General features: G+C 44.9%; 1 protein-coding gene across 3 annotated transcripts in view; it reads left to right on the forward strand.

Annotated features, from left to right (window-relative positions):
* Nucleotides 1–22,285, forward strand: part of ARHGAP36 (Rho GTPase activating protein 36) — a gene marked incomplete at its 5' end in the record, with an annotated part of 31,640 nt that overhangs the window by 4,744 nt on the left and 4,611 nt on the right. The window contains 6 exons of one of the 3 annotated variants that reach the window (XM_081081309.1): nucleotides 18,731–18,889; nucleotides 20,163–20,228; nucleotides 20,801–21,042; nucleotides 21,282–21,474; nucleotides 21,694–21,749; nucleotides 21,957–22,107. In XM_081081309.1, coding sequence (XP_080937435.1) covers nucleotides 18,731–18,889; nucleotides 20,163–20,228; nucleotides 20,801–21,042; nucleotides 21,282–21,474; nucleotides 21,694–21,749; nucleotides 21,957–22,107 — 867 coding nt within the window. Of the gene's footprint in view, nucleotides 1–18,636; nucleotides 18,890–20,162; nucleotides 20,229–20,791; nucleotides 21,043–21,281; nucleotides 21,475–21,693; nucleotides 21,750–21,956; nucleotides 22,108–22,285 lie in introns of those variants that run through there. The other 2 variants (XM_081081307.1, XM_081081308.1) reach the window with 2 other exon arrangements.

Raw genomic sequence — 22,285 nt, forward strand, 5'->3', positions numbered from 1 at the left:
AGCTTCTTAAATGCAGGGGCCTATCCTTAACCCCTAATCCAACTATTCTTTGTGTGGTATAGCTGATCCTTAATTGATACCCCTCCTTCTTCCCTCTTCAAAGTGGAGGCTACAGGATTTCCTCAGAAGCAGACATGGGTAGGAGCTGGAGAAGTTTTTCTAAATTCCTAAATCCTCAGAAGGACTTGAGAATAGATTAATTTGCATGGTGGAGTCGATTGTCAGTGAGGGGTAGAATGCAGGATGAATAAGAGGGGTAAAGGAGAAAGGAGGAGTTGAAAGCATCTTCCATACACTTGAAACACCTGAAGCCCATTCTCTCAGAGCTTTTTCTGCCACAAAGCTCAATACTTCTCTAGTCTGTAACCTTTTCTTTTTTTATTTTTAAATGTATTTATTGTCTAAAGTTTTACATATGTCTCCTCCCCCCCCCCCCGCCTCACAACCCCCCCCCCCAGCCATTCCCATGCTGGGCAAGCCCCCACCACCCCAGTGTCTGTGTCCATTGGTTATGCTAATATGCATGCATACAAGTAATTTGGTTGCTCTCTAATCCACCCCTCCCCTGCCATTTGTCTGTGGATCTATTCTTGTTCATCAAATTATGTTGATCATTATATCCCACATATGAGTGAGATCATGTGATATTTATCTTTCTCTGACTGGCTTATTTCGCTTAGAATAATGCTGGATGGAACTGGAGAGCATTAGTCTGTAACCTTTTTATCCCTCCTTAGAATTATATCCACCCCTACCCTCAACTTCTTAAACTCCCCCCTCCCCCCCACTCCCTTCTTAAATGCAGCTTTAGCTTTAGCTTGTAGTGACTTATTTGAGGCAACAGCATCCGGGAGGAAAGGGCACAGATTAGGGTCTTCTCTCACTTTACCATTTTTATAAAGAGTAGGTTTTATTTTCCTCTAACTGCAAACAGATGAATAACAACTAATTGGAACTGTATGTAAGGTGCTGCAAAGTATATCTCAGAGAAACATCATCTTTCCCCTCATCGTCCCATCTACCCACCAAAATTGGTGACTGCTAGGAAAAGGGTTGCCTTGGGAGTACTTCTTAATTCCTAGAGTAGAGGTGAGAAAAACAAAATGAGTTGTGGGGCAGTTCAGCCAGGAAATATTCATGCCGTCATTCTCTTGAACACATTGGTACATATTGAGGAGATAGGGTTGGGGCCGGGTTTGCAGTGAGGGTTGGGAATTGGGGTTGGGGGAAGTCTAGAAGGCAGTTTGAAACTTTCCAGTCTGGAGTATTACATCTGAAAACTGGCTCTCATTAACACTGCCAGGAGAAACTGCAGAGTGAGAATTGGACTTAGGGTCCAATTCTTCCGGGGCTGTGTTAGGCTGAATTAGGCTGATCAAAACATCATCCTAAAAGAAGAGGGGCCATTTCAAGAGTGTCAGACAAACCAGTAATGAGGGAAATCGGCAACTCAATTTGTTGGCTTTAATCCCTGAACACCTTGGTTGAGAAAATCTAGGCTATAGGAGAAGGGGTGGGTGAGGGAGAGTAAAGTGAGGGAGGGAATTAACTAACCTTTTCCTGAGCATTTGCTATACATATTAACCAGTAGGCTTCTGCTTTCCATATTTTACCTCCTTCAGTCATCTGAGCATTTCTAAGGCAGAGGTTAGCATCTCCAATTTACAGATGAGAAAAATGAGGTTCAGAGAGATGATGTAACCTTCCCAAGATCACCTAGCAAGTAAGTAATGGAGCTGGGATAAAAACTCAAAGCTGTCTCACTCTAAAGCTCCTCTGCTCCATGCAAAAGATGAAGGTCCTGAACTTTAAAGGGTTTTACTCTCTTGGGGAAACCAAGGTCTCTTTTAATAAAATTCACACTTTGGTGCCCTGCTCCTATAAGTCCTTGTTTTTAGGGTGAAAATCTCTATTTACATTTGGCAGTAATGTGGGTTACTAAAGCATTTTTTTCCACTTTACAATTCCCCATATAATCCTCATGTTATGGACTTTAAAGAGAGATACTTAGAGTGGAGATTTTAAACTTCAGAGAAAAGTGCGTGTGTGTGTGTGTGTGTGTGTTTAAGTGTTGACAGGGGTCCTGGTAGCCCCCTCTTATCCCACCATTTATATGGGTTTTGAGGGAGGCCTTCCATAATACTAATTTAGAGCCTCTGGTTCAGAACTGTGTCTTTGAAGCCACAGCCCTCGAGCTTTTGGCTTCTTCAAAATTGAAGTTTGTTCCCCATTTTACAGGTAGGAACACTGAGCTGAAGTAAAGCAGAATCATCATAAATCCAGGTAGGACTTATGGGTGGGACTAAACAACAGGATTTAGACAGGTGGTCAGGTGGTGTGGGGTTGAGGAGTGGGAGGCAGAGAGAGAACCTTCAAAGAGGGAGAGGAGGTCTCATAGAGACTGTGAGGAGTGGAAGTGAAGCTAGTATACTCAGAGGAGAGTGAGAAGGTGTCAGGCTGGCTCCATACCAGCAGGGAAGCCAAGTTCCTGAGACCACATCCTGGGAGACACCAAAGTTTGCATGAATTCTTTGCAGGAATTTACCAAGGGGCTTCAGCTAGTCTGTGCCCTGAGTGGCTTAGACTGGCTTCTCTAGCCTTTTTATTTTTATTTTTTTTTTATTTTTCAAAAGGAGACTTGCTGGCTACATAGTAGTTTAGAAAGTGTTTTTCCTTCTCACTCAGAATGAGATGCTGACCTAGGCCCAGCTAGGGGGAAAGCTTTATGGATGTTCCAGCTGCTTCTCCTCCGCACACCAGGCTCATTTGTGCCAGTTGAAAGGGCATAATAATAACAGTAGCAATTTAAATCGTGCTTCTCACTTCCCCCATGAAACGTGGTGAAATGACTCACCACAGTCGAATTGTCTATCTTGATCCACCCCCTGACCTCTTCACTGGAGTCTAGGTTTGTTCCCTGGGAGCTGAGCTGGAAGTCAGAGTTTCCAGCGGCACTATAGCTGTGACTGAGTCTGAACCCCCCAATAAATATGGTCCCCCCAAATGCTATGTATTGTTTTAATTTGGATTTCTCAGATGAGGCTGCTTAGAAGACATTAGAGCAGCATGATCCCCGTTAGACAAGCTCAGTACTCCACTCAATCATGAATAATAAACAATGGGGCCCATTCAGGATTCTTTTCCTAAGAGGTCTCTGCTTGTTTTTCCTATGTGAAGTTTGAATTGGAGATAACTGATCTGCTTGAAATTTACCAATTTCTAGTGGTAATGCTATAAAGAAAGGTCTGGGGGAGCTGTGAAATCATTCCCTTACTCTATCCTAACCCTGTCACCCTCATTACCCTCCATACCCAGTTCTCCTGACCCTGTGGCTAGAAAATGCTCATTCTCTGCTTTCTTTCAGCACCAGCCTAAGAAGAGCTCCCAGAACTGGAGCTGGTGAGGTGCTTATGAGCTGAGGATAATTACAGATTTTGAGGTGTCAACAAAGCAAGTAATTAGGTGGCAAAGGTATCAGCTGTCTGAGAGACAAAGAAAGAAATTATGCTGAGCACTCAGCGCTGTCAGTAAACATAAAATAAATATTTGTTGGGAAGTGATACTGTTTCATAGAGACTTAAATGACTAGAAGGAATCAGGGGACTCTTGGTGAGGCTGCCTGGTACAGAAGAAAGTTTTAGAGAGCATGGCAGACCTGGTTTCAAATATTAGCTCTGCCTTCTGCTGGCTGTGTGACCTTGAGGAAGTTTCTTAACTACTCTGAGTTTGATATGTGATGTGTAAAATAGAGATAATCACTGCTCTATCTACCTCATAGGGTCATTGTGAGGTCTCAAGGTGATAATGTATGTAAGAGCACTTATCACAGTGCCTGGTACACAATAAGTGCTTAATCAATGGTAACATTATTATTAGGATCACTATTACTTTTCTTACTGTACACCACTCATTCTGTACTGGACCTCAGAGTTTAAAAAGAGAGACAAATAATTACAGTTATGTATGATCATGTTATGAGAAGTATGAAGAGTGTAACTATGTTAGCTCAAAGGAGAGAGTCCTCAACTGGGAGGGAGAAGTATAGTAAAGTAGAGAAAGTTTTGTGAGTCTTGAGTTAGGTCGGGAGGCCCAGGGGTTGTGGGGAGGGATTCCAGGCAACTGGATCTGCCCACACCAAACCAAGGAGGTGTGAAACAGCCAGGCCCAGAAAAAAATAGTTGGGCTCTGTTGGGCACAACCTGGGATCTCCTGGGGTGGGGGAAGTGACAAAGAATCTTTCCAGTTTACTCCCACCAGCCCCTGCCCCGAGCCCTAGGCTCCCTACCTGGCCAATCACGTGCAGCACCCTCCTCTTCTTTCTTCCAAGCAGCCAGGTAAGCACACACCTTGCCGCAGCGGGACTCACTCCGCGATGGGGTGGGCGGGGTCTGGGGGCAGGCTCAGAGCGGGTAGATCAAGTGGGCAGATCCAGCGGCAGGCGACCCTGCCCTGCTCTCGGGACCCTACTTCCTTCCTCCTGCCAATCCTGGCGCAATGTCCCCAACCCAAATTAAAAACAAACAAAAAACACACCAAAAATCCACCAGGCACACGGTCACCTGGGTTCTTTAGATGACCCCGGTGCTTTCACACACCACACTCGTACACTCACGCGGCAACCCTCCCTCACAAGACACACAGTTTCCAGCTCTCCAATGCAGCACATACACTGAACACATGCATCCCCACCACACACATGAACACATCACACCCAAAGATACATACATACTGCACCCTCAAATACATAAACCTTTGAACACACACACCTTAAGTAGGCTAACATATAAAAGCACCTTACCCATGAACACACACACACACTACACACCACAGCAAGCACCACCCATAAATCTACATTGACACAACACTTCTAAGGGTAAGCACACTCACCACAGTACGACCACCAACCTTTGCAGAAACATACATTAAACACACCCACATCCAGACCACACCCACATAATCACACTATAATGGGACAGAAACACAACCTGCAAGCATGCAAACACAAACACCACACTAGCACATGCTCCATGTCCAAGCATAAACCAAATACACTCCACATCATGTACTCGGATTAAAACATGCACCGCACACACACCCCACACCCAGCCACACACCGAATGAACATACAGAAGTACCGCACTCGCGCGCGCGCAAACACGCTAACATGCATACATACATACACACTCAGCCCGCCCCCTCCTTCCCTCCTGGCGGAAGAGAAGGGGGCGAGGAGGGGAGGAGGAGAAGGAAGGTGGGGGGATGGGCGGGCGAGGAGGTGCTGGCAGAGATGCTCTGTTCCCTTTGACCTGGGGTTTGCCTGCTCCCCATTCCCAAGCCAGTGGGGTGAGTTGGGTCCAGGCAGGGGTCAGTCGGAACCCAGGAAAACTGGGAAGTACTGGGATCAGCCGGTGGGCGACTGGCGCGAAAGCTCGGCAGAGACCCTGATTCAGCGTACAGTAGACCCCGCCAGAAGCTCCTCCTCCCTGCACCCTCCCCAGACCCTTTGCTGCCGTGACCTCTGCTCTCCACCCTTGGGGGTGGGGAGGTGGGGGTTGCTTCTTCCCCACCCCCTACCCGAGAGATTGGGCAATTGTTATGGGTGGAGGACTTTATTGGTTTTAACAAGGAGTTTAGATCTGCAGACAAGCTTTTTTTCAAAACCTGTTATAATCTACCTCGAAGACTCAATGGAGAGCTCACTGTCTTGCAAAGCAATTACTTTTCTACTTAAAAGGCAATGGCTGTGAGAAATCACTGACACCGTGCTGGACACATAGTAGGGAGTTATAAACGTTCCTCCCTCCAGCTTATGTCACCAAATCTGTCAGGGTTTTCTGCAGCCCAGAACCAGCCCCAGACAGCTTTTGAACAGTAGGTGAGCCCTCAGAACAGAGGTCTTGGTCGGGGAGCCACCGGCAGTAGGGGGTGGTAAAGTTACCAAAGGTGTTTGGCACTTTTGGTAGTGTAGCGCCCTCAGGGAAACTCTGAGGTACCCGCCCACTGCAGCGGGCTACAGGGTCACTCCAGAATTCTCCGCAGCCAGATGACCATCTGGTTCCTTTTCTCTTCTTGCCTCTTTTCTGTTGTGAGGCACGGAGGGTGAAGGAGAGGTGGAGGAAGAGAACCCCCACCCACTTCGTCGTCTTGCAGTGCAAAGGGCACAGGCTTCGAGTCATTTTAGGTTTGAATCCCATCTGTGCCATCCCCAGGCTGACTACCTTAGCAGTCACTGGCTTAGGTCGCAGAGTGGTTGTGAACTTTAAAGGAGGAAACACGTAAAGTGCGTCTCAGTTCAGATCCCAAAGATTTTTATTCCCCTTTCCTCTCCTTCACCTTCATCAAAGATAAAGATTGCATCTTGGAAAAGGAGGGATCAGAGGCTAAGATGGAGATGCCCCTCAGCCCAGAAAGGCAGCAGATGGACAGTGGTTCATTTAGCATTCAATATCCTGCTGTATTTAAGGGAAGTGCCTGCACCAGTGACTTTAGCGATGGCATTCACTAGTCACAACAAATTCCAGGTCACAACCTAGTCCTTGGGACTGCAGTGAGGACATTCTGCCCATCACCTCCACCCCTCTCAGGGACTTTCTAATTCTCTCCCCCTGAATTCTTCTCTCCTTTTTCAAGTTTCCCATGTTATTTTTTCATATTTGTAGTGAACACAAATTGGGTGTCAGGGATATCTCCTCTTACTTATGTCTCCCTAATGCCTAACACAGTGCCCGACACAGCACAGGCTGTGTACATGAGGCAAAGGGATGCCCTGGGTGCAATCCCTTGGAAACACTGAGACCTGAGGGCCCAGAAGGAGTTATTATTGTACGGGATCTATACAGAGGTCTCCCCTAGGTACTGTGAGAATGAAGGGTAGTGGTTTTTGGATAGGGAACTATTCCATTGCTTCTCAAAGCTCTCAAACTCTAAGCCTGCCTAGAAGGGCGTTGTCTCACTGCAGCTGAGGCTTCTGCAGTCAATTAAGAAGAAAGCCTCTTTCCTGGAGGGCAGAGACCCTGGCCAGCTAGAGGGTGAGTCACTGTCTCATAGCTGGGCAGCAGAGGTTGCGCTAAAGTGGCAATGAATCAGTCCAAGATGGCATGGGGAGATTACCTGAGTGATGATGAGAAAGGGGATGAGGCAGAAGCCTGAGCCCTTGAGACTGGGACTGTGATAGAGTGTCTATAGAAATCTGCATAGAGTCAGCTCCAAACACTCCTCCAACTTCCACCCCCACCAAGTCTAGAAAGATAGCCCTGACAGACTTCTCAGCAGAGGAAGTAGAGTGGAAAGCACCCTTCCTGGGGGGGTGTTTGGAAGACCTGGATTCCAATGCTGATTCTGCTACTTGCTATGTGACATTAGCAAGTCCTTTTCCTTCCTGTATACAACACCAAAGGAAAGTTAATGGAGCAAGGGGCTCTGTGCTAGGCCTTGTGCTAACTATTTTACCATGCTTTCAACAATAAAGATTTTTTTAAAAATTTAAATTTATATACACACAAAAAAATAAAATAAAATAAATACTTTACCAATGCTATTCCACACACTCTTCCTCATACTGCTATGGGATGAGCATGTGTGCCCCTATTTTGCAGCTGAGAAAACTGAGGTTGAGTGATATTCAGTCATCCACCTTTTCTCTAATATATCATGCAGTCTTTTTGCATTTATGTTACCAAGGCAATCATTGTAACCCAAGCCAACTACCTGCCAGTCCTCTGTCTATTGGCTCCCTATGCACTCAGGTTTAAATCATGTCTCCCAACGGCCCCCAAAGCCAACTCATTTTTCCAGCAGGGTAACTGGATACCTGGTTGGGTTTCTGTTTTCATCTTCCAGGATGCCCACCCATCCCCAACTCAAATCTTTCACTGGTATATCAGTCTAAAAATCCCACATTAGAAAACAAGCATCACCAGAAAGATGCACCCCAATATTAATGCCTTATCACAAGGGTGAGAGAACTGGCTGCAGGATGCTACAGTGAGGAAGGGGAGCAGAGCTGCCAGGGCCAGAAGGAGGAGTTTCAGGAAAACCCAATGGGAGGCGAGGAGAGAATGAATGCCAGGGACAAATTGGATTGGCTTCAAACTGCCACTTCCTCCCTTTCTCCCCTTTCCATGATTTGGCGCTCTAAAATATATGAAGGGGCAGCACCAGCCCATTTTCAGTAGGAGGAGAGGGAGAGATCCTCTCCTTCAATGGAAGGGAAACCCACCCTGACCATTCAAATTACATTCCTGTGCTGGGTAAGATTTATTTAATTACTGGCGGTGGGGGTAGAAAAAAGGAGGAAAGAAAGCAAGCATCTTCCTGGTAGTGATGGTGATAGGTACTTAAAGAGCGCCACCAATGCTGCTGCCAGAGCCAGAAGTTCTCTCCCTTTGTTAGGGGATAAGAAAGACTTGCCATTGAGCTCTGGATCTTACTTCCAATTCAGGTCCCTGAAAGCTACATTTCTGAGCCTTTGGTGGATAAGTTCATGTCGTTTTGGGCTGCCCCAATACCTATGTATGCCTGGAGTCAGCAGCTCAGTATGTCTCTAACCTTTCCCCTTCCATTCCTTCCATCTCTTTTTTTGCCTAGGCTCTGCTTCCCTCTCCTTCCCTCTGCCAGGCTCATGCATATTCCTGTCCTTCTGTGTCAATAGCACTCTCCTTTTTTCCCACCATTTACTTCACATAGGAGAGGAGAAATTTCAATTGGGAAGGGGTATAGTTGTATATTTGAAATTTTTCCCACTTGAGATCTTGCATTTGTAACCCAGTATTGCCTTTGTTGTGTCAGATGAGAATATTTAGTGCTTATGAATAATATTTTTTGTTTGGCTGAATAGTAATCTGTTCATATGATTATTGGGCTGCAGATTAGAAGGCAATTTTGGAAGAGGTATTAGAAAGCAAGATGGTTGGGGCAGGTGTGGATGGTTTTCAGACTTCTCCAGATGCTAATAATATAGAAAAAGAACTATGAAGACTATAGGTTTGTGTGTGTGTGTGTTATGTGTGTGGGGGGAGGGGAAAGGGGAGAGATTACTGAGACCATTCTCATCCAGATTTATAGAGCACTTTGTGACATTAGTTTCTGTTTGCTCTTGTTGCTCATTGAACTTTTAACCAAATGATACTTTTCTCTCTGAGTTTGGAAGAGCTGAGTACCTGGATAAGATGGGAAACAAGGAGCAGGAAGAGTAGGGCAAGGGCTAAAGGGGTTGTCCCTTGTGTGCAAAGGGTCAACAAGGGATGTTCCCTGCCCTCAAATGCCATACAAGTCAGGGAACAAGGGAAGAAATGAGGGGTAGCAAGAAATGTGTTCAGCTGGGATCCAGGAATGATGGGCCTTCCTTTTGGCTCTGCCACTAATTAAGTCTGTGTCCTTTTGTAAGTTTCTTAGCCATCTGCACCTCCAGGTCTGCCTTTCCTTTACCTGTAATGTGAGACTGTATGGCATGGTCAGGGGAGAGGAAAGTCAGAGCACTGAGAGGAAGAGATTCTTGGGCTGAATATTGAAGGAAAGATCAGCTATGAATAAAGAGAGAGAAGCTTGTGGGGGTACAATGACAAACAGTGGGCGTAGCCAAGGGAATTTAGCAAACAGGTATGCGTAAGGCAATGAGCTGGCTGCCATGTGGAAAATTGCAATGAATCAGCCCCTGCCCCTCCGAGGAAGGCTTTACAGGGAATTGGGGAAATCTGAGCAGCAGAGCTAAGCGCTAGCAGCGCTAGAAGCACCAGCAGCTAGTCACAGGACAGGCTGTGGCCGCACCACCGCAGGACTGACCAGCAGGTAATGCCACCGCTATTCCCTGGCAGGATTAGGAGAGTCGCCAAGAGGTAGTGTAGGGACAGGGCTCTAGGCACCTGAGTACAGCCTGTTGAGGGGCTAGAGTGGGAGGTGAGGGCACTCCAAGTGGACTTGAGGAAGGAGGTGGGTGAGACAGGAAGCTTGAAAGTGCTGAACAAGTTGCCCAGGTTTTGGGGCAGGCAAATTATTTAATTTTTAAAATTCTCCCTGGGGGTAGGCTTGAATGGGACTTTATTTAACTTTAGGTTCTATGCTTTCTCGAGCCACTTAGGGGCAGGACATGCATGGCTGAGCCGGGACAGCTTGGCAGCATAGAGGCAGTCAGGGGCCCATGACTACCTTCCCAGACTGAGGGCTCAAAGTCATCTGCCAGTGGGTTCCTGTCCCTCTCCCCCTCCCCAACCCCTTCCCACTGCCACCAGTCAGGGAGCCCACCCCTGCAGAGCTGCGGGGCTGGGCTGGGGCTCTAGTAGAGAGGGAGAGGGAGACTTGCTTAAGAATCTCCCCCCTCTGGAGCCCTGAAACCTGTGGAGCAGAGAGGGTGCTTTCTTTCCAGCTGTGGACAGAGTCAGCATGGCTCTGTGTCCTAGGGTGGGCTAAATCCTGTAGAAGAATCAAGGACTCTGCAGATGTGAGGGCCATGTTTCTACCTTGCTCTTAGATAAGCAGGATAATAATAAATTACCCAGGTTGTGTTCAGAGCTTGGAGATGGTCACTGACTTGCCCAAGGCCACTCAGCTGCTTAGTAACTAGGCAGACCTCCAGTCTGACTCCTGGTCTAGGGCTTTTTTCACTGCATCATAGTCAACACAGTGGTCTAATTTTTAAGAGGGATAGGTAGGTAGTTAGACAGGCAGGTTTTCATGTTTTTTAAAATATGGTTATTTTAATGTAGTTTTAAAATACCATTCCTATCATGAAAACTACTGGGAAGACATTTCCCGCAGCCCCAATTCCCTCTGACAATCACTCAGATAGGATTTTGAAAAAAGAAAACTGGCAGAAAATTGGATGCTTGTTGGGGAAGATACAATTCGTCAGAGAACAGAGAAGCAGGTGGGGGTATGGAAACAAAGATAGAGGAGGAGTAACACTCAGCACAGATTCTGAGAACAACTTTATTCTGAAGGTTTCCTTGATAGGCATTTGTCCAGATGGTTTATGGGAGTGTTACCATTGGTCTTTTCTCTCTCATTCCCACGTTGTAGAAACCCTAGCTGTGGTCTTGGGGAGTGGGGGGGGGGGGCGGGGGTGGGCGGTGGCGGCGGCGGCGGCGGCGGCGCAAATGCTTGATAACCCTCCCTTTAATCCAGAGTCTCATTTCCCTTTTTCTCTCTGTTACAGTGAATGCATTAGAGAGATCTATTTTCTCTCTCTCCCTCTCTGTAAAAATGCATATGTGAGGGAGCATGAGGACGCATGTGTGCATAAATATCTGTCAGAGGGAATATGTGTGTCTGAAAGGGAGTGTGTCTTAAAGAGGGGGGCTTATGGGGCCAAAGGAGTTGAAAGGATGGGGAAAATGAATGAGAGTTTACTGAGAATATACTGAAAACCTACAACTGAGTAAGGGTCTGCTCAGAGCTGGTGGACCTGAGGAAATAGTCAATTCTTAATATTCCTTAAAGGAACAAAGGAGAGGAAATGTATTTAAATTAGTTCTGGGAATGATGATGTTATGCCCATGGGCCATTCTCGACAGTCTTTCAGACTATTGATATTTATGGGACCTTCAAGTAGGTTGTAAAATCCCAAGGGCAGGAAGTGGGGCTTTTCACTCCAGATGGCTCCCTCTTTCCTCCACCATGCTTGCATGGATGGCTTGCACACTGTGCTGAAGAAGCCAAAGGAAAGGACTAAATCTCTTTTTCAAGCCAGTTAACTTTTTTATACATTCCACAGCCTATATTAATCCTCCCACCCCCACAGTTAGGTGACTTGCATATCTGATTATGAAACAGTTCAAGTCATCCTGCTAATAGGATATAAGTACCCATTTTTGCCTCCAAAGGATGGTGCAAGGGCATTTTTCAATGGAGGCACTATCTGCTTCATTCCAGATAATAGCATTTTTCCTCAGTCTTCCTCTCAAATTTAACTCTCAGGTATTTTGGAGAGCAATTCCTCACCTTGCTACACTTTGTAGGATTCTTTAATTCCACTCTCTCTTTTATTTAGTCTTTACCACAGCCATACCTAATAGGTATCATGGTTCTTATTTTGTAAGGTAGTGGAAATGAGACTCAGAAAAGTGAGATAATTAATTTATCTCAGTCACTTGGTTAGTGAGTGTGAACTTACATGTGGTGAAGCTGGGATTTGAACTCAAGTTATAGTCCATACTTTAGGACCTTTAACAGGATGTCGTGCTGTCAAGCTTGGGTGTGGACTGGAGTGAGAGATGTTGTGGGAGGAATACATAGGACTTTTGGTGCCTTTCTCCTCTAGTCCTCTCCTATATCTTTCATAATAGTCTTTGTCAAAACCGTATATCTGTATCTTTATACCTATGTGTTGGTATATCTACCTCTCTAACATCATCATTTATCTAATTTATCTACCTTATCATTCAATTTAATTTACCAATCATCTACTTTTATTTCTATTTCCCAAGAATAGTGTATGTAAACAAGACCTCAAAAATCCAGTCACTTTCTTAGGAAAGAAGGTAATCTTGATTCAGACTGCCCCAGTTCCAGACAGCAGTCTGTGATACATACCAAGAAATAACAGTTTGGTGGGAGGGGCAAGGCCAAGCCTGAGTATATGTAGGGACAGCTGGTTCCCTGATCATATACCTCCATGGCATTTTTGTGCAACTTAAGGTAAGTCACAGCCTTTCCAGAGCCCGAGTTTGTTATTATCTGTAAAATGGGGAAACATAACACCCAACCTACGTCCTTCCCAGGAGTTGGTATGAGAATAAAGTGGCATGATTCATTTATTCATGAATCATGAATAGCTGTCTTAAATATAAGACCGTTATATTCTCTCAAAACCTTCAGAGTTTATAATCATGTGATTCACCCAACAAAATCTTGTTGAACACCTGCTATGTGTTAGGGTATGGAGATCATGGACATATGGAAAGCTTTTGAGAACATGAAAAGCACAGGGCATTTAAAATTGTTTTACCTCTTATTGGTGGAATATCTTACTTTTTCCTTTTTCTGCCACAACATAATAGAAGCAGCAGCCAAAAGGAAAAAAAAAAGGATTAAATGGTGTCACAGCTTGTGATGCCAGCACTATCATGCACTCTGACACATACTGCAGATATTAGTGAGAATATCTAAATCTTGTTGTAGTTGATGTCACATTCACCTTGTTTATACTAGCCTTTGGGATGTTTATAACATAAAGACTGAATTTCACTAATCTGAATTTGAGTTGTTTCTTTAGTAAATAGTTTTAAAAGGGCATCCCACATTCTATAGAATGAATACAGTACTTATTTTACAAACAAGTTGTAATTTGTGGTGGCTGTCTGCTTTTGGATATGACCTGGCCTGGCTTATGTAATCAAGTTTTGATTATGTATCCATTCTTTTTATTTTAATTATCTAGCTATGCAATATTTTGCAGGTATTAAGATCAAAGGTGGACAGGACAGAGGAAAGAGCCTTAGAATTGAGAAGAACTGGGGTTTTTTCTACAATCTGTTGTCAAACTGCCATGTGACCTTGTGCAAACCCCTGTTCCTGTCTGAGATTCAGGTTTCTGAATTGTAGAACGGAAGCTTTGGTCTAGGTGTTAGCCAAGGTCCCTTTTATCTCTAAGCCATTCTAATATTCTAAGAAGTTAATGAAGCATTCTTTTCTTTAAAGCCAGAGTTTTTCTCAATATATTTTAACAATATACCTCTAGTTTGTGAGCTTCTGCTATGGCATGATGGCCTGACTCCACATATTTAAGAACACTGTCCCCAAATTTAATTATCTTCTAGCATCATCACTACATAGGATAAAATGAACCATTTCATTCATTCTGCTGTCTTGCTGAAATGGAGGTTATAGGATAACAACTTAAAGGCTAACTCATTAATGCTCAGGGATGAATGAGATGATGTGCCAGTAGACAAAATTGGTGCTCAGATGTTTTCATCTAGAAACCTGTATCTTTTTCTCAAATTGTGATAAATCAATGGGGAATGCGTCTATTGTCACAGCCTATAGACATTTGAATAACATAGATGCAATGCCTTTTGGGCACCCAGCCCTGTCCACTATCAATATCTTAAACTCTGAGGAGCTCTCAGAGGCTTGGAGCAAAATCCTGATGTGGCATAAAATGACTAATTTATAAAAATTCAGACAATGGCATCAATACAGTCCCCTCTTTTTTTCTCACAGGGATTTACTAGTGAGCACTGCACCATCCCTAACTATTGAATTGGGGCAATGGAGTTAATTAGTCTTCCAAATTCTGAAGTCTGTGGATTTATGCCTAGCTGAGAGCATTTCTGTCCTGGCAATGTCAAAGCAGGTGACCTTTCTGACTTTAATTTGTTTTTCCAATTGTGCCATGCATTTTGGGAGGATGTGAGGAACAAACTTGATGCCACTCATGTGTTTCCCCTTTTTGAATTGCTGGGGACTTGATCTGGTTATGCCTCTGCTCTTTGTTCAAATTCTTTCTCTTGTATCTGTTTATATCCTAGTTCCTTTATTGATCCAAATGAAATTATACATTCTTTTTCTAGTGACAATGTAAAATTGGATGGGTTGAAAGAAATATATTTTGAGACATGGAAACATTTTACTAATCTGAATAATAGCATTTGAAAGATTGACTTATGCAGTTATTTTTTCTAAATTTTGTAAGATTATTTTTTATACTGGACCCTGATGCCATTGGAGATTGATGAAGAAAAATCTATTCCCAACAACCTCTAAAGATGTCTTTACCTGTTTTAATATAATTCGAATTTAGTAGAGATAGATAAGAGTAAGTCCTTGGATGTATTTATAAAAATTCTAACTTTATATGTTTACTTTTGAAAGTTGATATTTTCTGATAAAGTCAGGCCCTCTGCAAAAAAACCCTTCATTATCAACATGTTTATTAAAAACCCCTGCTAAATATCACACATACCTTATTCATTTAATTCTCACACAACTGCTGAAATGGGTGCTGCATCATTTCCTCATGTTTTAGAGGAAGCTACTGAGGCTCAGAGAATTCAACTAACTTTCTTAAGGTCACACAGCAAAGAAGTCATAAAGTTTGGCTTTGAACCCAGTTCCATTTAGCTCCGACTCCAGTGGTCACTACAGATATTTGTCTAAGGATACTGTTTTTGAAAGACAGGGCTTGCTTTCATCTTTTTTCTTGAGTATCTTTTTGATGTCCTGGTCACTTTAGGCCAGCACCATGTTATAGGGGGAAGGGGAAGACACTTTGGAGCAAGAGATGTCTCTTGGTAGTTAATTCCCTGTGAGGAACCTCTGTTTGTGTTCAGTTTAGCAAGTCAGGCTCCAGTGCAAGTATTCAGATCTCAAGAACCTGTTATGCGCTTTTCTCATAGTGTTAAGTCTGTTTACTCATCCCCCTCCCAACCCTACCCATCTGCTTCTTTTTTGGGCACATTGGCCTTTCTAACTCTGCTTCTGTCGTGTATTCTTCTAGTGTCTTGAGAGGGTTGAAGGTAAGCAAGACAGTGTCAATTTTGCTGGCAGAACTGCAGCATATGATTGCTCTTAAGTTTAACTCTGTATCTTTGAGCAGGAGGCAATGACAAACGGTTTATTCAAGGCCTTTGATTTCCATCAGAATTGTAAGCATCTAGGCTGACTCATCTCTCAAAGGCTTTTCTCTCTCTCTTTTTGGCGGGTGTTGTTTTGAGGTTTTCTTGTTTTTTTCTTACCTTATTTGAGTCGGGGGAGAGGGATTGATTTTCATCCTGATTTTTTCTGGTGAAAGAACCAGCTATACTCTTTGGAATACCAGATGTGGCAAGTCTCAGCAAGAAGAAATAGCTGCAACTACAGAACAGGTACAGCAATGTCTGAATTGGGGCAAGGGAAGGTGGGGGGCTATGTTAGAAAAATGAAGCCAGAGCTGGGTTGTGTGTGTCTGGATGAGACCCTTGGCTAACAGGTTCTGGATCTGCTATTGTGAATGGGGGATTGCTAGAGGCTTACTCTGGGTCTGTGGTTAGGTTATGTGCATGTACTTTGGGTTAAAATGGTCATTTAAAAAAATAAATAAAAAATAAAATGGTCATTTTGTAGATGCAGTTTGTTGATTGGGCTTAGGCATTCTTTTTGGGTTGAGGGGATGGTGTTTTGCAGTTGAAGGACCTTTCAAAAAACCTAGGGTAAGAATTAAAAATCCATAGAAAGACTTCTCATCCTTTCTCATACTGCACTTTAGTTATCCAGCCAGCATATATTTCTAACATGTGTGGCTTTGATCATTAAGAAAAATGGGCAAATAGAATTTTGGAAACAAAAGTAGGGTGGAATTTTTTTTTTTTTGGATAGAGATAATTTATATAGATTGTTGAATGATAAACTTCTACCTACCTTTTCTCTGGCAAAACAACATTATCTAGTCTTTAGACTCTAAGCCCCATCCCCAATAATATATAGAATATTATCATAAAAGTCCATGGGAAAGATAATCTCAGAAAAATGGCATGTGACAACTTCCCTTCTTGTCAAAAGGTTTATTTCCTCATATTCCAAATTATCTTCTCTGTCAGGAACCAGCATGCACACACTCACCCAAATCATAAACTTCAGAGCTGTCTTAAATCCTTTCCTTTTCATTACAATAAAAAAATTCCCCTAAGTCCTGTCAATTCTACCTATAAAATCCATCCCCTGCTTTAGCTCTAGTGACACTTGACTTGTGTCAGCATCTCTTGCCTCTTGGCTGATCTACCTACTTCAGGCTTTCTACCCAAACCAGGATTTTCACTACTGTGTGTGATTTTTCCACGCTGCAGCTCGGACTCTGTCACTCCCCACTTAAAACCCTGAAGTAGTCCCCTTTACCTTCTGGAGAAAGTCCAGATTTTTATCATGGCTAACAGGGACATTCATGATCTCACCCCTGCCTATCTAGATTTATCTCCTTCCATCTCCTTTATACAGCTTTAAAAATATAGCAACCTCTCTCCCATCTCCTTGCCTTTACACACTGCTGTTTCTGCCCCCCCCCCCCCGGCGCTCCCCCCTCATCCCTCCACCCTCGTCTCCAGTCAGACTTAGATGTTTAGATGTTTCCAATCCAATGTTTCCTCCTTTCTGCTCTCACAATACTTTGTTTATATCTTGGCCAATTGACTTATCACAAGGTTTTGTAAATTGTTGCTAACCTGTGTATCTCTTTCACTGCACAGTTAAACCCTTTATGAAAGGAGTAGTATTATCTTGCTCATGTTTGAATCTTCAGTGCCTGGTACAAAGTGGGCATTTAATGCAGGTTTATTTTTATGGATAAATAAAATAGCAAAGGAGTTATAGAGGTGAGGATGTATAAGAAAGGATGCTGTGTGGGGTCCAGGCAGATCCCACTGGGGGATCCTGAGCAGCTTGGGTGCAGTATGAGATAGTGGGCACCATGAAAAAGGGACAGGTTTTCCAGTACACTAAGACAAACTTCACTCTGATCACCAATCCTGAATAGAGAGTCTTACTAGAATTGTCCTGGAAATGATGTTTGTTTGTTTTGGTACAAATGGATGTTTTTTTCATAAAAAATAATATCATCAAGTTGCACAATTTTTGGTAAATAGATAAAAGGCAAACAAATCCCCACCACTGAATATAGATACTGTATGTTAATATTTGAGTACAATTCTTTCAGTCTTATTTTCATGTGTGTTTTTCTTCATGTAGTTGTAATCATAATTAATACAACTCTGTATTTTGTATTTGTGGTTTAAGAGCTCTTTGTAAACATCATTTTTGGTGATTAACAGAGGGAAAGAAGGAGGAAGGGGAAGTAGAAGAGGGTATAGAGGGGATAAATGAAGATGGAAGGAGACTTGACTTGGGGTGGTGAACACACAATACACTATACAGATGATGTATTATAGAATTGTACGCTTGAAACTTATATAATTTTATTAACCAATGTCACCCCAATAAATTCAACAAAAAACAAACAAATAAAACATAATTTTGATGATTGTATAATTACCCATACTGTGACCATTTCCTAATTTATATAATTAGTCTCATTGCTGGGTGAACTTTTTTACCCTTAATTTTTTACTCTTATGGCTCATGTAAATATGGTTTTTCTTGTCGGTAGGAAGATTTCATTAGGATAGATTCCTAGAAGGGGAATTACTGGTCAAAGGGCCTGGGGATAATTTTTGGCTCAAGACTCATGTATCCAGTTTGCTTTCTGGAAGAATTGTACAAGCATACAGGGCCCTTAACCTAGACGAAAGTGCCATTTTCACCCAACCTGGACAACATTGAGTATTACCATTAGAAAATAAAAAATAAATTGCATCAGCATTTGAATTAATGGAAAAATATTACATTATTCTTGTGTCAATGTGCATTTTAAAATTGTAAGGTTTCTCTCTTCTCTCTCTCTCTCTCTCTCTCTCTCTCTCTCTCTCTCTCTCTCTCTCTCTCCTCTCTCTCTTTCCAAATTAGGTTTTCTCTTTTCTGGACTGTCGGTTCAGGGCTGATTTTTTTTTTTTTTAGTTGGATTTTTTTTTTTTAAAGCAACCAGAGGCAGCTCTGTTCCAGGGTGAAGCCGCCTCCCAGTTTCCCCCCCCCCCTCCCAACCTCCCCCCCACAGTTCCCTCCACCAGGTCCAGTGACAATTGGATGATGCAGCCTTGATAATCATCCGATTCCAGAATGGGTGGCTGCACTCCTTTTCTGAAGGCAGCCAGGACAAGGTGCCCCAGAATCATGCCCCCTTTGCTGTTGATATCCGCCTTCATTTTTTTAGTGAATGTCCTGGGAGGAGCCCCAGGACACAACCCGGACCGCAGGACGAAGATGATATCAATACACAGTCTCTCAGAGCTGGAGCGTCTGAAGCTGCAAGAGACTGCTTACCACGAACTCGTGGCCAGACATTTCCTCTCTGAATTCAAACCTGAGAGAGGTAAGCAGTACCCCGGAGTGTGGCATCCTCGCTCTTCCGCGAGTGGACCCTCCGGGGCAGGACGGGGCGAGTTGGGGGTCTAGACGGGTGGGGGTGGGGGGGGGCACGATCCTGGTCTCAGATCTGTAACGGGGGAAGAGGGAGTTGAAGGGTGTTTGTTGAATTGCAGAAGAGATAAGATTAGTTGAGTTGGGTCAAAGGCTGGGAGTTTGAGGGGCTGCAAGTCGGACCGGCAGATGTCTGGGACAGACAAGTTGATAGAGCACAGGTGAAGAGACAGACGCACCAGGTGCGGTGCTAGAAGGAGTCAGAGTGGGAGCGAGGCGCAGAAAAACACTCCGAGAGAGGACTGGGAGAGACAGAGACAGCGCGGTTGAGAGACGGAGAGTAAAGGAGACGGCGAGACACTGAGAGAGAGACACGCACCAATCCCTGCGTAGAGCAAAGGCGGGAGGTGCGCTAAGAGCGCAGCCCAGCTCAGCTGGCAGGGAGCGAGTGGGATCCTGCAGTGGACGGGGTTCGAGTGTGCCTGGGTTCTCAGGAGGTAGGGGCTCAGATGAGCAATTGAGGGAAGTGGAGGGGGTCGCACCGGCCGAGAGGCGCTCCTGCAGTAATATAAAGTGCAGGGGCGGCAGATTTCGCAGGCGCGCACCGCGGACGCAGCCGGAAAGGAGCGAAGCAAAGGGCGAGGAGACCCCGCAGGCAGCCGCAGCTGGTGGTGGTGGTGGTGGTGGTGTGTGTGTTTGTTGCGGGGGGGGGGGGGGTTGGAGCGTGGGGACAGCGTGGGTTGCTGCTTCTCCCGCCGCAGCTCGTGGAGCCGACGGCATCCCAGCATCACGAGCGTGAGCGTGTCCCCAGTAACTTGGCAACTCCTACAGTGGAGGCGCCACAGGCTGAGCCCTTCGCTTCGCCTGTTGCACTGTCCCAATGTTCAGAGCCCTGGAATTTATGTTTTAAGCGTTGTGTTGAGGTACTAGTGGTGCATAACAACATGCACGGTGCCACACGGCGCCCAAAATTGTTTGGTTTGGTTAAATTCTTGGAGTCTCCTACACGGTACATAGGATTAAACCACTGTTAAACGGGGAAACTGAGGCTGGGAGAAAGCAAAAACACTTTTAGCGGCCTGGATAGCGCTGTTTAACCCCCGCCCCCCGTCCCCCCATTCCTGCTGATCAATGCATTGTGGTGCTTTAGTCACTTACAAAATCCCATTTGTGTGTGTGTGTGTGTGTGTGTGTGTGTGTGTGTGTTTTCTTTTTTCTTCCCATAGCTCTCCCTGTTGACAGTCCAAACACCTTGGAGAACAGGTTTCTGATTCTAAGAGGACAACAGAGGGGTGAGAAGCGCTTGTACTTTTCCTTAGGAAAGAAATGGGATGCTGCATCCTTTCTGTATTGTGTCCTGGGTACTGTAGACTGGGCGGTGCTCACTGCCCCTGGGGACTCCTCCCCCACCCCCCCACCCCCCGCCAAGAAATCGCATAAGGGAAGATTTCAGGAAATGGAGCAGTAACTGCAGGGGTGCGAGGGGCGGTCCCATTAGATCTGCCTAAGCCTTCCTTCTTAAGACCCACCCTAGGCTGATCTTCCTGAAGATATTTTCCTCATTGCTTCAAGGTATTCATACCCTGGCAGGACTTAAGGAAGGGATCTTGAGCTCTATCAGGGTAGTTGAGTGAAGCCAAACCACTGCACGGTCTTTGGGCTCACTCACGGGGGGGGGGGGGGGGGGGGAGGAGGGAGGGGGGAGAGGGAGGGGGGAGAGTGGGGGAGAACGCTACGAGTCTGGAGGCGTGGGGGTTGGCTTTGAGAGGTTGCTTAGAGGAGTGTTACAGCCTCTGCAGTCCCTCCTGATTAGAGCGCTGCTAAGCGTTTACACATCTCATTCTTTCTCTCCTAGGTTCCTCAGCTGCATCACTCAAGACATTTGGCATTCGTCTGGAAGAGGTGCTGGTGAATGAGTTTACCCGCAGCAAGCAACTTGAATTAAGAGCCGCGATGCAGATTGAAGAATCTAACAGTCAGGCTGCAGGCCGCCGCCGTCGTCGGGGAAACGTGGTGCAAAGGATGTTTGGCCGCATCAGGCGCTTTTTCAACCGAAGACGGGAGGAGCCCTCTTTGCCCAGAGAGTTCACTCGCCGTGGGCGTCGAGTGAGTTAAACCTTCCAGGTTTCAGGCAGGGGCCCTTCCAGAGATGTTCAAGGTTGTGGGGCAGGAGGGTCAAGGCCTGTGTCCTTGGAGGGAGGGGGAGCTGAACAAAACATGTTGTAGGGATGTACTTGGCTTGGCACAGAAAGAATGTCTCCTATCATGAATGTGATACAATACTCAGGAAGGTTTGAAACCACCCCCCTGCTTCCCCATTTTGAGATACTCTGGATTCTCCACAGGGTGCAGTATCTGTGGATAGCCTGGCTGAACTGGAGGACGGGGCCCTGCTGCTGCAGGCCCTGCAACTTTCCAAAATTTCCTTTCCAATTGGCCGTCGACTTCTGGGATCCAAAAGGAAAATGAGCCTCAATCCGATTGCTAAGCAAATCCCCCAGGTTGTTGAGGCTTGCTGCAGCTTCATTGAGAAACATGGTAAGGGGGACCAAAAAAAATGATGGTTAAATTAAAGTAGAAAGCAATTAAAGAGAAAAAATGATGTTCTAGAAATAGGGAGAGAAAAGAGATTGCAGGATGACAGGCTTGGAACATTCCCCTGCCACCAGTTGGGTTCAGGATGCAGCTGGGAGGGGAAGGAAAATGCCCTGGGGAAGGGGATCAGAGATTCTTAGCATACCTGCTCTTTTCTTTCAGGCTTAAACACAGTGGGGATTTTCACCCTGGAATACTCAGAGGAGAGAGTGCGTGAGGTAAATTGGGTTTGTTTACACTATTGTTTTTTGAATAAGAAAAAGCAGGTGAGGTGGGGGCTCCCCAAATTCCTGGAGTTTCATGTAGCAGGCACAGCATATTGCCAGCTTCCTCTACTGAAGCCTGAAATTTATTGAAGAAATAACCAGGAGGAAGCCTGTGGTGGGCAGGGCAGGCAGTCCATGGTATTCTCTCCCCTTTTATAGCTCCGTGAAGAATTTGATCAAGGTCTGGATGTAGTGTTTGACGACACTCAGAATGTGCATGATGTTGCCGCACTTCTCAAGGAATTTTTCCGGGACATGAAGGACTCTCTGCTGCCAGATGATCTATACATGTCCTTCCTCCTGACAGCAAGTGAGTCTTCTGCTCTCCCTTCTTCCTTGCTTGGCAAGGAAAGGAAATAGTACAGGGAGTGTGGGGGTGTAGGGACAGAGCTCAGGCTGCAAGACCCTAGGAACTAAGACAGAATAAACATCTAAAGATGAAAACACCTCTTCAGATTACTTTCCTTATATCTCTTAATAGTTCATTA

This window comes from Myotis nattereri (assembly GCF_964212035.1).
Source record: "Myotis nattereri genome assembly, chromosome: X".
Classification (NCBI taxonomy): domain Eukaryota; kingdom Metazoa; phylum Chordata; class Mammalia; order Chiroptera; family Vespertilionidae; genus Myotis; species Myotis nattereri.